The sequence below is a fragment of the Periophthalmus magnuspinnatus genome, chromosome 2 (genome assembly GCF_009829125.3).
Source record: "Periophthalmus magnuspinnatus isolate fPerMag1 chromosome 2, fPerMag1.2.pri, whole genome shotgun sequence".
NCBI lineage: Eukaryota > Metazoa > Chordata > Actinopteri > Gobiiformes > Gobiidae > Periophthalmus > Periophthalmus magnuspinnatus.
Genome location: NC_047127.1, coordinates 2,344,044 through 2,357,269, shown reverse-complemented (window position 1 = coordinate 2,357,269; position 13,226 = coordinate 2,344,044). Strand labels below are relative to the sequence as shown.

At 44.0% G+C, this 13,226-nt stretch overlaps 1 protein-coding gene across 1 annotated transcript in view; it reads left to right on the top strand.

The window, feature by feature from the left end:
* Positions 1 to 13,020, top strand: part of scn1lab (sodium channel, voltage-gated, type I like, alpha b) — a 43,266-nt gene extending 30,246 nt beyond the window's left edge. The window contains exons 18-26 of the mRNA XM_055227478.1: positions 273 to 427; positions 507 to 680; positions 1,170 to 1,292; positions 4,471 to 4,746; positions 5,506 to 5,559; positions 6,681 to 6,818; positions 8,082 to 8,186; positions 9,165 to 9,435; positions 10,425 to 13,020. Of these exons, the coding sequence (XP_055083453.1) occupies positions 273 to 427; positions 507 to 680; positions 1,170 to 1,292; positions 4,471 to 4,746; positions 5,506 to 5,559; positions 6,681 to 6,818; positions 8,082 to 8,186; positions 9,165 to 9,435; positions 10,425 to 11,620 (2,492 nt within the window). The 3' untranslated portion in view covers positions 11,621 to 13,020. The remainder of the gene's footprint in view (positions 1 to 272; positions 428 to 506; positions 681 to 1,169; positions 1,293 to 4,470; positions 4,747 to 5,505; positions 5,560 to 6,680; positions 6,819 to 8,081; positions 8,187 to 9,164; positions 9,436 to 10,424) is intronic.
* The last annotated feature ends 206 nt before the right edge of the window (positions 13,021 to 13,226 follow it).

The window sequence follows — 13,226 nt, the reverse complement described above, 5'->3', positions numbered from 1 at the left end:
GACGTAAAAAAAAACATCACTGGTTGAGCGGTCACAGACACTGACCCACAGTTTCCGATTTTGCGTTATCGTGTTGTCGTTTTTGCAAGACACTTAACCCACCGCGCCTCAGTGTCTGCGTCCTCTGATGTATGAAGGATCGTGGTTTCTTGACCTAAAGCGCTTTGAGATCCTCGGAGTTGTAAAAAAAAAATCTGCCCGTTTACCATAATTTCCACGACGGGAACGACGCAAACGTCTTGAAATCTGTGTCTCACGCCGTGTCGTTCCAGGCTGTGTACGCAGGTTCCAGTGTTGCCAGATCAACGAGGAAGGAAGCCATTTTAAAAGCTGGTGGACGCTACGCAAAACCTGCTTCATCATCGTGGAGCACAACTGGTTCGAGTCCTTCATTATCTTCATGATCCTCCTCAGCAGCGGCGCGTTGGTGAGTTTGCGTCTCGGGGGCACGTTTCTTCTCGCTAAAGTCGTGATTTTTGGTGTTTACGCTTGTTGTTTCTGCGCAGGCCTTCGAGGATATTTACATCGAGCAGCGGAAGAACATCAAAACGGTGCTGGAGTACGCAGACAAAGTGTTCACGTACATATTCATACTGGAGATGCTGTTGAAATGGGTGGCGTACGGATTTGTCAAGTACTTCACCAACGCCTGGTGCTGGCTGGACTTCCTCATTGTTGACGTAAGTTTGAATGGCGTTAGCGAAATTTAATTAAATTGCGTCGACTAGAAAAAAGATTTAGAGTGAAACGTTCTTAACTGGACGACTGAGGGATTACGCCAGGAAGTGTAAGAAGATGTGGAAGATGTTTCTACCTGAATACTGTCCTAGCGCCGACGTGTGAAGACAGAAACGTGCACCAGAGCGCTAACTGCTAGAACGGAGCTAGCGCGAGCTCAGATCAGGGCTAGGCTAAATCTTATTAAGCTAACTTTTTAGGGGTTTTGAAGATTTAAAGCATTTATGTTATGAAATCAGAGAAGAATCCGTGCAAAACCTGACCTTTAGTGAAAGCTGCGGATTTCCCTGAGGTTGCTCTCGCTAGCGTTAGCAACAGGTTTGATTGACAGCGTCGCTAACCGTCCGCTACCTGCTAAAACAGCGGTGTGATTGTTTGAGCTGTAATAATTGTTTTTATCCTGACGTTTCCCCTGCTCCTCCTCGTCTCAGGTGTCCTTGGTCAGCCTGGTGGCTAACGCTCTGGGCTACTCTGAGCTGAGCGCCATCAAGTCTCTGCGGACGCTGCGAGCCCTCCGGCCACTGAGGGCGCTGTCTCGGTTTGAGGGCATGCGGGTAAGGTCAACGAGACTGGACACAAGCGCCGCATGAGCTTCGTCGTGTAGTGTACTGTCGTTGGAAGAAATACACGAACAAATCCGGTCAAAAGTTTGGACGTTCGCTCTGATTCGGGGTTTTTTATTCTTTATTTTTACGACTTTGTTTTATATAGAAACAGAAGATTAGATATATGAAGTAAGATACACGGAAAGAAAAAAACTTGAATAACTCTACTAAATATTTTTCGACAAAGGATATGAACAATAAAGTTGAAAATAAAAATGTTTGCTACATGCCGTGTTTTCCGAAGTATAAGTCGCATCAGCCAAAAAATGCATAATAATGAAGAAAAAAACATATATTTCACTTATAAATTGCATCTGAGTATAAGTCGCACCCCAAACTATGAAAAAAGTGCGATTAATAGTCTTGAAAATACAGTAATTCCATATATCTTACATGTCTTCTGTGTGTATTTACGTAGAAAGTAGTAAAAATAAAGAAAAAAGGGTGTAGCTCAATTTATAGGCGCCATTTTGAGGACCAAAAAGATGTAATATTATGTGTAGAATGGCCTATTTCTCCTCACTGATTATTACTATTGACGACTTTGAACTCGCATTATTTTCGACAAAAGTACTTTACATGCCAGTCCACACTACAGAATGTTACGTCGTCTGAAACCCAGTAATAAAATAATACAAAATCGTGCCTCTTAAACGTCCGATATTACACAAAACTGACTCTTGTGAGCGTTAAGTCGTGTTCTAACGCTGTTTCCTCCTCAAAAACAGACCTGGAGTTGTGTTTTGCTTCATTTATTATTAGTCTGTAACATCTACAAAGATCAAAACGCTCTGTTCCACCTCGTGATGTCATCAAGTGGTCGTTTTTTTACTTTTAGTTCAGTACAGATTGGCAGTTCCAGAGCTGAAATTATCCAAATGATTCCAGTTTTAAAACACTGTGGAGCACTTCCTGTATGACTGTATATATAAATAGACATAGCTAACGTGCTAGCCGCCGTGTTTTGGCTCCATCGACTCTGGCTCCAGTTCACTTTCTATTAAAAAACTGTGTCCTCACTCATTTTGGTCTTAAATGTTCGTATTAACCCTCCACATGATCCTGGGTTTTTTATTTCACGATTGTGTCTGTAAATCAAGATATGAACATTAAAAACAGACGAATCAGGCGCCGTCTTTCCCCGAGATCACTCCGACTAGCGTTAGCAACAGGTTTTTTCAAGATTTTAATAATTTATGTTGTGAAATTAGAGACGAATCCGTACCTTCAACAACCTCGCTCCTAATTGGCTCTTTGGTTGCTATGACGCGGTCGTATAACTGCTAGCCTCGATTAGCTTCATTTGACTGAAGCTGAACGCCGCGGGTGACGTCGCACTCGCTTTGTGCACTTCTTTAAACACTTTATGATTGCTACATGATGACATCACAAGGTGGAACAGAGTGTTTTCTGTGTTTTGAGAGAAGAACTCAGCCAAAATATGCAGTTTTTTGTGCGTTAAACGTGTGTGAACGAAACAAAACTCAACTCTGCTTCTGTTTGCGATGAGAAAACGACAACGTAGCTCAGAAAACGGCGTCACACGGGCCGTTTAAACGATGCTGTGTCTTTTTTTTGAATGTTCTTCTTGATGATGATTAATGCATGTCCATCTCTGCTTCCACAGGCTTCAGTTCTTCTCGTGCTTCAGCTCTTCCTGTCTTCTCTCTGCATGGCGCTTCACTTCTCTTTGGACTCTGGCTCTGTGTGTTTGCTTTGCTCTGACCTGTCTGTGGCTTTGTGTGTCTCTTTCATTCACCGTTTCAAACACATGCCTCCATCAGCCTCCAGCAGGTTTTATTTCTGTTTTGTTTTCACATTTATACTCGTTAATGTCCACGCCGACTCACTCTGTCTTTTTTATTTATTTATTCATTTATTTATTTATTTGATTGGGATGCTAATAATCAAACATGCTAATAAACAGACATGCTAATAATCAAACATGCTTATCAACAGACATGCTAATAAACAGACGTGCTAATGAACACACGATGTATTCTTAGTGCTCTTTCAGCATTAGCATTAGCTCTGACGTGTTCTTAATGCTCTATTAGCATTAGCTCTGACGTGTTCTTATTGCTCTTTCAGCATTAGCATTAGCTCTGACGTGTTCTTAGTGCTCTTTCAGCATTAGCATTAGCTCTGATGTGTTCTTAATGCTCTTTCAGTATTAGCATTAGCTCTGATGTGTTCTTAATGCTCTATTAGCATTAGCATTAGCTCTGACATGTTCTTATTGCTCTTTCAGCATTAGCATTAGCATTAGCTCTGACATGTTCTTATTGCTCTTTCAGCATTAGCATTAGCATTAGCTCTGACGTGTTCTTATTGCTCTTTCAGTATTAGCATTAGCTCTGATGTGTTCTTAATGCTCTATTAGCATTAGCATTAGCTCTGACATGTTCTTATTGCTCTTTCAGCATTAGCATTAGCTCTGACGTGTTCTTAATGCTCTTTCAGTAGCATTAGCTCTGACGTGTTTTTAATGCTCTTTCAGCATTAGCATTAGCTCTGACGTGTTCTTAATGCTCTTTCAGCATTAGCATTAGCTCTGACGTGTTCTTAATGCTCTTTCAGCATTAGCATTAGCTCTGACGTGTTCTTAATGCTCTTTCAGCATTAGCATTAGCTCTCACGTGTTCTTAATGCTCTATTAGCATTAGCTCTGACGTGTTCTTAATGTTCTATTAGCATTAGCATTAGCTTTGACGTGTTCTTATTGCTCTTTCAGTATTAGCATTAGCTCTGATGTGTTCTTAATGCTCTATTAGCATTAGCATTAGCTCTGACATGTTCTTATTGCTCTTTCAGCATTGGCATTAGCATTAGCTCTGACGTGTTCTTAATGCTCTTTCAGCATTAGCATTAGCTCTGACGTGTTCTTAATGCTCTTTCAGCATTAGCATTAGCTCTCACGTGTTCTTAATGCTCTATTAGCATTAGCTCTGACGTGTTCTTAATGTTCTATTAGCATTAGCATTAGCTCTGACGTGTTCTTAATGCTCTTTCAGCATTAGCATTAGCTCTCACGTGTTCTTAATGCTCTATTAGCATTAGCTCTGACGTGTTCTTAATGTTCTATTAGCATTAGCATTAGCTCTGACGTGTTCCTGTTGGTCCACAGGTCGTGGTAAACGCTCTGCTCGGAGCCATCCCCTCCATCATGAACGTGCTGCTCGTCTGCCTCATCTTTTGGCTCATTTTTAGCATCATGGGAGTGAACCTTTTCGCCGGGAAATACTTCTACTGCGTCAACACGACCACGGACGAGGTTTTCTCCAGCTCCGTCGTCTACAACAAGACGGAGTGTCTGCTCCTGGCCAATGAGAGCGCTCGATGGAAGAACGTCAAGATCAACTTTGATAATGTGGGAGCAGGTTACCTCGCTCTGCTGCAGGTGGTGAGTGGATTTATGCCACGGGAAACGTCTGGACACGCCCACTCAGGCAGCCACACCCACTCACGAGGCCACACCCACTCATGAGGCCACACCCACTCATCATGTTTTTATTTATTTTTACTACTTTATGTTTTATAAACAAACAGAAGACATCAAATATATGAAGAGATGTGGAATTATGAAGGAAAGAGAAAAAAAAGTTTAATAACTCTTTCCCCCTTTCTCTTTTTCCACTTCCTCATCTCATCTTCTTCTTCCTTCCCTTCCACTCCTCTTCCTCTCCTCCTGCCTCCTCCTCCTCTTCCTCCTCTTCCTCCTCTTTATCCTCCTCTAAATAAATACAATATCCAAAATATTATACTTTAAGGGTTTAAATTTAAAATATAAAAAGATTTAAATATTAAAATATACATTTAATAGAGCTGTTTACCTTTTTCCCTTTGTTACATAATTCCACAAATCTTCTCTGTTTTTATATAAAATGTAGAAAAAAAATGGAGGCAGATCATCAAAATGGCGTCTTGAAAATAGTGGATTAAAGATTAAACTCAAACATGAATCAGTCCAAATAAAACTTCAGACGCTCAACGAGAAGAAACGAGTAGAACCTGGAGAAACATCTGAACAGTTTAACAGTTTTTAAATTTAAACCTGGACTAGACCAGGACTAAAACACGACTAAACTAACCCCACACTTCTGTTTAAAAGACGTTTTCAAATGAAGAATATTTCATAAAAGTGTTTCTCTTGTGTTTCCAGGCGACGTTCAAAGGCTGGATGGACATCATGTACGCCGCCGTCGACTCAAAAAACGTGAGTGTTTTTGTTTTTGAGGGAAAAGTTTTACATGATTTAAATCTAAAGAGTCAGTTTTACATAAGACAAGAGCTTTAAAATACACAAGTGTGATGTAACTTTAAAATCAATACGATCGTTTTAGTATAGAAACAAAAGAGAAAGAGGAAGGGAGGAGAGGAGGAGATAAGAGAGAGAGGAGAGGAGGAGAGAGAGGAGAGGAGGAGATAAGAGAGAGGAGAGGAGGAGAAGATGAGAGAGAGGAGAGGAGGAGAGAATGAGAGAGGACACAAAGAGAGGAGAGGAGGAGAAGATAAGAGAGGAGAGGAGGAGAGAATGAGAGAGGAGAGAATGAGAGAGGAGACAAAGAGGAGTGGAGGAGAGGAGGAGAAGATAAGAGAGAGGACACAAAGAGAGGAAAGGAGGAGAGGAGAGAATGAGAGGAGAGAATGAGAGGAGAGGAGGAGAAGATAAGAGAGGACACAAAGAGAGGAAAGGAGGAAAGCAGGAGAAAAGGAGAGAATGAGAGAGGAGACAAAGAGAGGAGTGGCAGAAAGGCAAGAGAGGAGGAGAAAGGAAGAGGAGAGGAGGAAAGAGGCAGAGAAGAAAGGGACGAGAGAATGAGAGAGGGAGGAAGCAGGAAAGATAAAGAGGAGAGAGAGGGAGGAGGAGCAAGAGAGGGAGAAGGAGAGGGAGGAGAGAGGATGCGAGAGTGAGGAAGGAGAGAGAAAAAGGAGACATTGAGAAAGGAGAGGTGAAGGGGAGAGGAGAAGAGAGAGGGGAAAGGATGAGAAAAGGAGAAGAGGAGGAGAGAGGCAGGAAGGAAGGAGAGAGAAAAGGGAGAGGTTGAGAGAGGAGGAGACAAAGAGGAGAGGAGGAGAGATGGGGAAGAGCGGAGGTGGAGAAGAACATTTAATCCCAGATCTCAAAACTGACACTGTTGAACTAAAATATGAAACTTTAGCTCTAGTTTTGTTCATTTTCCTTCATAAAAACGTCACATTTGAATCACATTTAAACTCTCTCCACTTTAATAATGTGAGATAAACATTTACAACCAACCTGCTCCTGTTTTTAATGTTTTAAACGCACATTTACAGTTGTGTTTTTGTTTGTTTTTGTTCTTTTCCCGTTTCCAGATCGGGGACCAGCCTGAATATGAAAAGAACCTGTACATGTATCTGTACTTCGTCATCTTCATCATCTTCGGCTCCTTCTTCACCCTCAACCTCTTCATCGGCGTCATCATCGACAACTTCAACCAACAGAAGAAGAAGATAAGTGTCACAGAGAAACATTTACCATTTTTTTACAATATGTTTACACCACAGACTGGCCTTAGCAACGGGTTTGATTGACAGCGTTGCTATGCGTCTGCTCCCTGTTAAACCAGTGGAGCGGGCGGGAAGGGGCGTTACCTTCAACAGCCTCGCTCCTGATTGGCTCTTTGGTTGCTATGATACTCGCGGTCGACCCCAGATTAGCCGCTATATCTGCTAGCCTCGATTAGCTTCATTTGACTGGAGCTAAACGCTAAATAAAAAAATAAAAAAACCTAAAAGGTGCTGTTTTTAGAAAGGGTTAATCATTGTATGTGACACAGAGAATGAGTCAGGGACATGACCCCGAACGCACAACACACACACACAGCACAAACACACGCACACAAACAGCATGAACACAGCATAAACGCACAAACACAGCACGAAAACACACACACATGGTAAAACACACAGACAGACAGCACGAACACGCACATAGACAAACAAAGAGAAACACAACACACACAAACACCACTCACACACACACAGAGACAGACAGCACGAACACGCACATAGACACACAAAGAGAAACACAACAAACACAAACAGCACTCACACACACAGAGAGACAGCACAGACAGACAGTCAGCATGAACACAAACACACACACACACACACTGGAAACACACACACAGTCAGCATGAACACACACACACACACACCCCGTCAGCATGAACACACACAAACACACACACACACAGAGACAGCACAAACAGACACAGAGACAGCACACACACATACATACACACACACACACACACCCACACACACAGTCAGCATGAACACACACACACACACAGTCAGCATGAACACCCCCCCCCCCCCACACACACACACTGGAAACACACACAACCACTTTAGACACGCCCAGGAGAGAGGAGGAAGAGAAGGAGAAGGAGGGAAATGAAGAGCAAGAAGAAGAGGAATGAGAGGAGGAAGAAGTAGAGGGAAAGAGGGAGGCAGAGGAAAAAGAGAAGGGGGAGGAGGTGGAATAAGAGGAGGAGGAGAATAGGAGGAGAGGACGTGTGGCGGGGGAGGGTCTGTCACTGCAGCAGTTACACAGATGGTGGTTCAGTTTTAACACCAGGACAAAACAACAACAACAACACAACAGCAGAAAACTTTAAACAAACATCAAAATAAACAACAAAATAAACAACAAAAACATAAACTCCAGACCAGAGCGCGATTATAACCAAACGTGTTCTGCTCCTTTACTTTGGAGGTCAGGACATCTTCATGACGGAGGAACAGAAGAAATACTACAACGCCATGAAGAAGCTCGGCTCGAAGAAACCGCAGAAACCCATCCCTCGGCCGACGGTAAGGAACGTTTCTCTGTTCCACCTTGTGATGTCATCAAGTGGTGACACAGGAAGTGCGCCGCTGCGTTTTTAAACTCCACACGCCTTCATTTCTAGATTAATTTGGATCATTTCAGCTCTGGAATTGTTAATAATTTACTACTGAACTAAAGGTAAAATGAGCTGGTAACTCGAAAACGACCACTTGATGACATCACAAGGTGGAACAGAGCGTTTTGACCTTTTGGAGATGTTACAGACTGACAATAAATGAAACAAAACCGAACTCCAGGTCTGTTTTTTGAGGAGGAAACAACATTAGAACATGACTTAAAGCTCTATCAGAGTCTATTTTTGCGTGATATAAGATGTTTAAACTTGAAAACAACCACTTGATGACATCACAAGGTGCAACAGAGCGTTTTGAGCTTTGGAGATGTAGATGTGAATTAAACAAAACACAACTCCAGGTGTGTTCCGTTCGCGGTAACAACATTCTAACACGACTAAACGCTCACGAGAGGCCATTTTGTGTCATACTGTATAGGACTTAACTTGAAAACGACCACTTTATGACATCACGAGGTGGAACGGAGCGTTTTTTGAGCTGAGGAAATGTACAGACTAATAATAAAAAGTTGTTAGGACATGTGAGAATGAAACGAAACGCAACTCCAGGTGTGTTCCGTTCGCGGTAACAACATTATAACACGACTAAACGCTCACGAGAGGCCATTTTGTGTCATACTGTATAGGACTTAACTTGAAAACGACCACTTTATGACATCACGAGGTGGAACGGAGCATTTTTTTGAGCTGAGGAAATGTACAGACTAATAATAAAAAGTTGTTAGGACACGCGAGAATGAAACGAAACGCAACTCCAGGTCTGTTTTCGAGGAGGAAACGGCGTTAGAACACGACTTAAACCGCGCAAACGTCAAAGAGTTTTAATCTTTTCTTCTTCACCGACGTCCTGTTTTATCCCTGTTCCCAGAATGCATTTCAAGGCTGCGTGTTCGACTGCATCACGAAGCAGGCGTTTGACATCGTGATTATGATCCTGATCTGCCTGAACATGGTGACGATGATGGTGGAGACGGACGACCAGACCAAAGACATGGACAACATCCTGTACTGGATCAACCTGGTGTTCATCGTCCTGTTCACGGGGGAGTGCGTGCTCAAGATGATCTCACTGCGGCACTACTACTTCACCATCGGATGGAACATTTTTGATTTTGTCGTCGTGATTTTATCGATAGTTGGTGAGTACGGCTTTATACGCTGCCTGGCCAAAAAAAAAACTTTAAAAAAACATCACTCACTCTAATATTCGGTTGAAGCTTCTGCAACGTCACAACATTTATCTCCATCCCAAAGTTTCTCAATGAGGTGAAGGTCTGGACTCTGTGGACAATCCATGTGTGAAAATGACGTCTGTCTCTCTCTCCCTCTCTCTCTGCGCATCTCTCTCTGTCTCTCTCTTTCTGCCTCTCCCTCTCTCTGCTTCTCTTTCTCTCTCTGCCTCCCTCTATTTCTCTCTCTGCCTCTCTCTCTTCCTCTCTCTCTTTCTGCGCATCTCTCTCTCTGTCTCTCTCTTTCTGCTTCTCCCTCTCTCTGCTTCTCTTTCTGTCTCTGCCTCCCTCTCTCCCTTTCTCTCCCTCTCTGCTTCTATTTCTCTCTCTCTATCTCCCTCTCTCTCTTTCTGTGCATCTCTCTCTGTCTCTCTTTCTGCTGTTCCCTCTCTCTGCGTCTATTTCTCTCTCCCTCCCTCTCTCTGTGCATCTCTCTCCCTGCCTCTGTTTCTCCCTCTCTTTCCCTCCCTCTCTCTCTCTCTCTGTCTCTTTCTGCTTCTTTCTCTCTCCCCTCTCCCTCTCAGCCTCCCTTTCTCTCTCTTCTTCTCCTTCTCACTCTATGTCTCTCTCTGCTTCTCTCCCTCTCAGCCTCCCTTTCTCTTCCTTCTTCTCCCCCTCTCTTTGTCTCTCTCTCTGTCTCTCTCTGTCACAATTTGATCCCGTTGAATCCTGGCGTTGTCGTCTTGGAATGTGTCATCAGGGAAGACAAACTCCACTGATGTAATACCCTGGTCATTCAGTTTATTCAGGTGTCAGCTGACCTCATTCTGCTGCACATAGACCTGACTCGTACCTACAGGCTCGTACCTGTTTAGTTAAATCCAGGTGTTTTTTGTCCAAGCAGTGTGTTTCTGTGCTGATGTGCTGATGTTGTACTAATGTGTTGTTGTTTTCCACAGGTATGTTTTTATCTGAAGTTATCGAGAAGTACTTTGTGTCGCCCACGCTGTTCCGAGTAATCCGTCTGGCCAGAATCGGCCGGATTCTTCGCCTTATCAAAGGTGCCAAAGGCATCCGGACGCTGCTGTTCGCTCTGATGATGTCGCTCCCCGCCTTGTTCAACATCGGCCTCCTGCTGTTTCTGGTCATGTTCATCTACGCCATCTTTGGCATGTCAAACTTTGCCTACGTGAAGCGCGAGTCGGGCATCGACGACATGTTTAACTTTGAGACATTTGGGAACAGTATGATCTGTTTGTTTCAGATCACCACGTCCGCCGGCTGGGACGGACTGTTGGCTCCGATTCTAAACAAGAGAGAGCCGGACTGTGACAGCCAGATGGAGCACCCGGGAAACTCTTACAAAGGCAACTGCGGCAACCCGTCCGTGGGCATCTTCTTCTTCGTGAGCTACATCATCATCTGCTTCCTCATCGTGGTGAACATGTACATCGCCGTGATCTTGGAGAACTTCAGCGTGGCCACGGAGGAGAGCGCCGAGCCGCTGAGCGAGGACGACTTTGAGATGTTCTACGAGGTGTGGGAGCGCTTCGACCCCGACGCGACGCAGTTCATGGAATACTGCAAACTGTCAGACTTTGCCGACGCGCTGGACCCGCCTTTACGAATACCCAAACCCAACATGGCGGCGCTTATCTCCATGGACCTGCCGATGGTCAGCGGTGAGCGGATCCACTGCTTGGACATCCTGTTCGCGTTCACTAAGCGCGTGTTGGGAGAAGGCGGAGAGATGGACGTGCTCCGGGGCCAGATGGAGGAGCGTTTCATGGCGTCCAATCCTTCAAAGGTTTCGTACGAGCCCATCACCACGACGCTGCGACGCAAACAGGAGGAAGTATCAGCCATAGTGATCCAGAGGGCCTTTCGCCGCTACATGATCCGCCAAGCCATGAAGAAGGCGTCGGCCCTGTACAAGGAGCAGCTGAAGGAGTGCATCCGCGACCCCGATAAGGACGTCATGGTCATCAGCAAATTCACCGAAAACTCCACGTCGGACAAAACGGACATGACCCCTTCGACGGCCTCGCCACCTTCGTACAACAGCGTGACGAAATCCGACAAAAAGGACAAATACGAGAAGGACAACAGAGAGAAGGAGAACAAAGGCAAAGACTTGAAAGACAGAAAGAAATAGACTTTTTAAACGTGAACAAAATGCGACAGAGACTTTGACGAGATTTTGTTTACAGCCGCGCGGGGGAGTGTGCGAGGAAACGTTCGCTTGTGTGTGATCGGCTAAAAAAAAAACCCCACAAAAAAACGCCACGCCAAGAGAAGGAGGTACAGTACGCGCGTCGTGTGTGAGTCGAAACGGGGACGACACGAGACTGAAATGGAGTTTTTCCAGCAGACGCCGCCAGACACGAGTGAAACGCCTTTGCAAAACGCTTGTGGTTATCCCTTTGGTTGTTGTTCTCTCTGACACCGTTTTGAGTGTACTGTTCAGTTTGTCCGTAGCTAGTGCTGCTGCTAAATCCAGCGTCTTGAAACGACAAATTATATCGAGTACTCGTTTTTGGGTTTGTCCTTTTTTTAAGAGAAAGAATGTTTTATACTTTGCATCGTTATCGCGCGAATGTTTCACCAACCACCAACGCCAGAATGTCCCTCTGCTGGAGACGAAAGGGAGTTGGTTTTTTTTGCCAATTTTAAATCTGCAGTATCCACAGCTAAACCAGCCGCTTTCCTGGTTTCCGATTTTACAACGTCGTACTCGCTTGGTTGGTTGGGCGGCCATTTTTGATTGTTTCGCAGCCGTTTCCCCGCCGTCAAAACTCATCACGATTACGGAGAATGTATGCAAGCCGCGCGATCCGATCCCACTTCTGACACCCCGTGCTCTTTGTTTTTCGCAGTTGTCGTCGTCCTCCTCCTCATCCTCCTCCTCCTCCTCTTCCTCCATCACTCCAGAGCTCTTGTAAAGAAAATATTGTAATGAAACACTGTATACAGCAGATAATCTTTCTAATACGCTCACGCTCACAATATATAACGAGGACATTTAAAGGTTATATCGCAGATGTTTGGATGATTTTCACGTCGTTGCGGTCGAGAAGCGAGCGAATACGTGTAGTGGTTTTGTTTGTATATAATCTAGCTATTTGGGTCCACAGTATGCATCACACTTAAGAGCACTTTTTAATTCCCACTGCTGTGTAAAAAAAAAAACAAACCCACATCTGGCAGTCAAACGTGTAAGTGCGAAAGAGAAGAACGAACGTGTCCTTCTTGTCTTTGTAGAAGCAAAAGTTCCATTCGTGTGTGTTTCACCTCGGGGGGTCTGGGGGTTGCTTACGATTATAAATAACATTTTTACTGTAGATACAAGTGCGTTTTTTATTTTCATTTCCATACTTTTTTTTTTTTAAGATTTTATTTCCAAAACTTTCTGTAGATACAAACACGAGGCAATCAGTTTCCATTTCTCATCGCGCTTGTGGTGTTTTGGTGAACTGCATGCAGGAACTGACTACTGTCGCTCATCTGGTAATATCATTTTAAAGCCAAAAGAATAAAGGACGTATTTTTTTGTAAGCGCTTGATTTTTATTTTATTTTTTTCTTTCTGTGATGTGGACCTGACGTACGACTGCTCCCGCCCCGAACCGGATCTTCTTGGATTGAGCGGATCGTCCGTGTTACATCATACAGTCTATGGTTAAACATAACTATGTATCGAATTTGCAAAATGTGACAAGTGAGATTTTCTTTTTTGTTACAACCAAAGATGTGGCAAAGAAA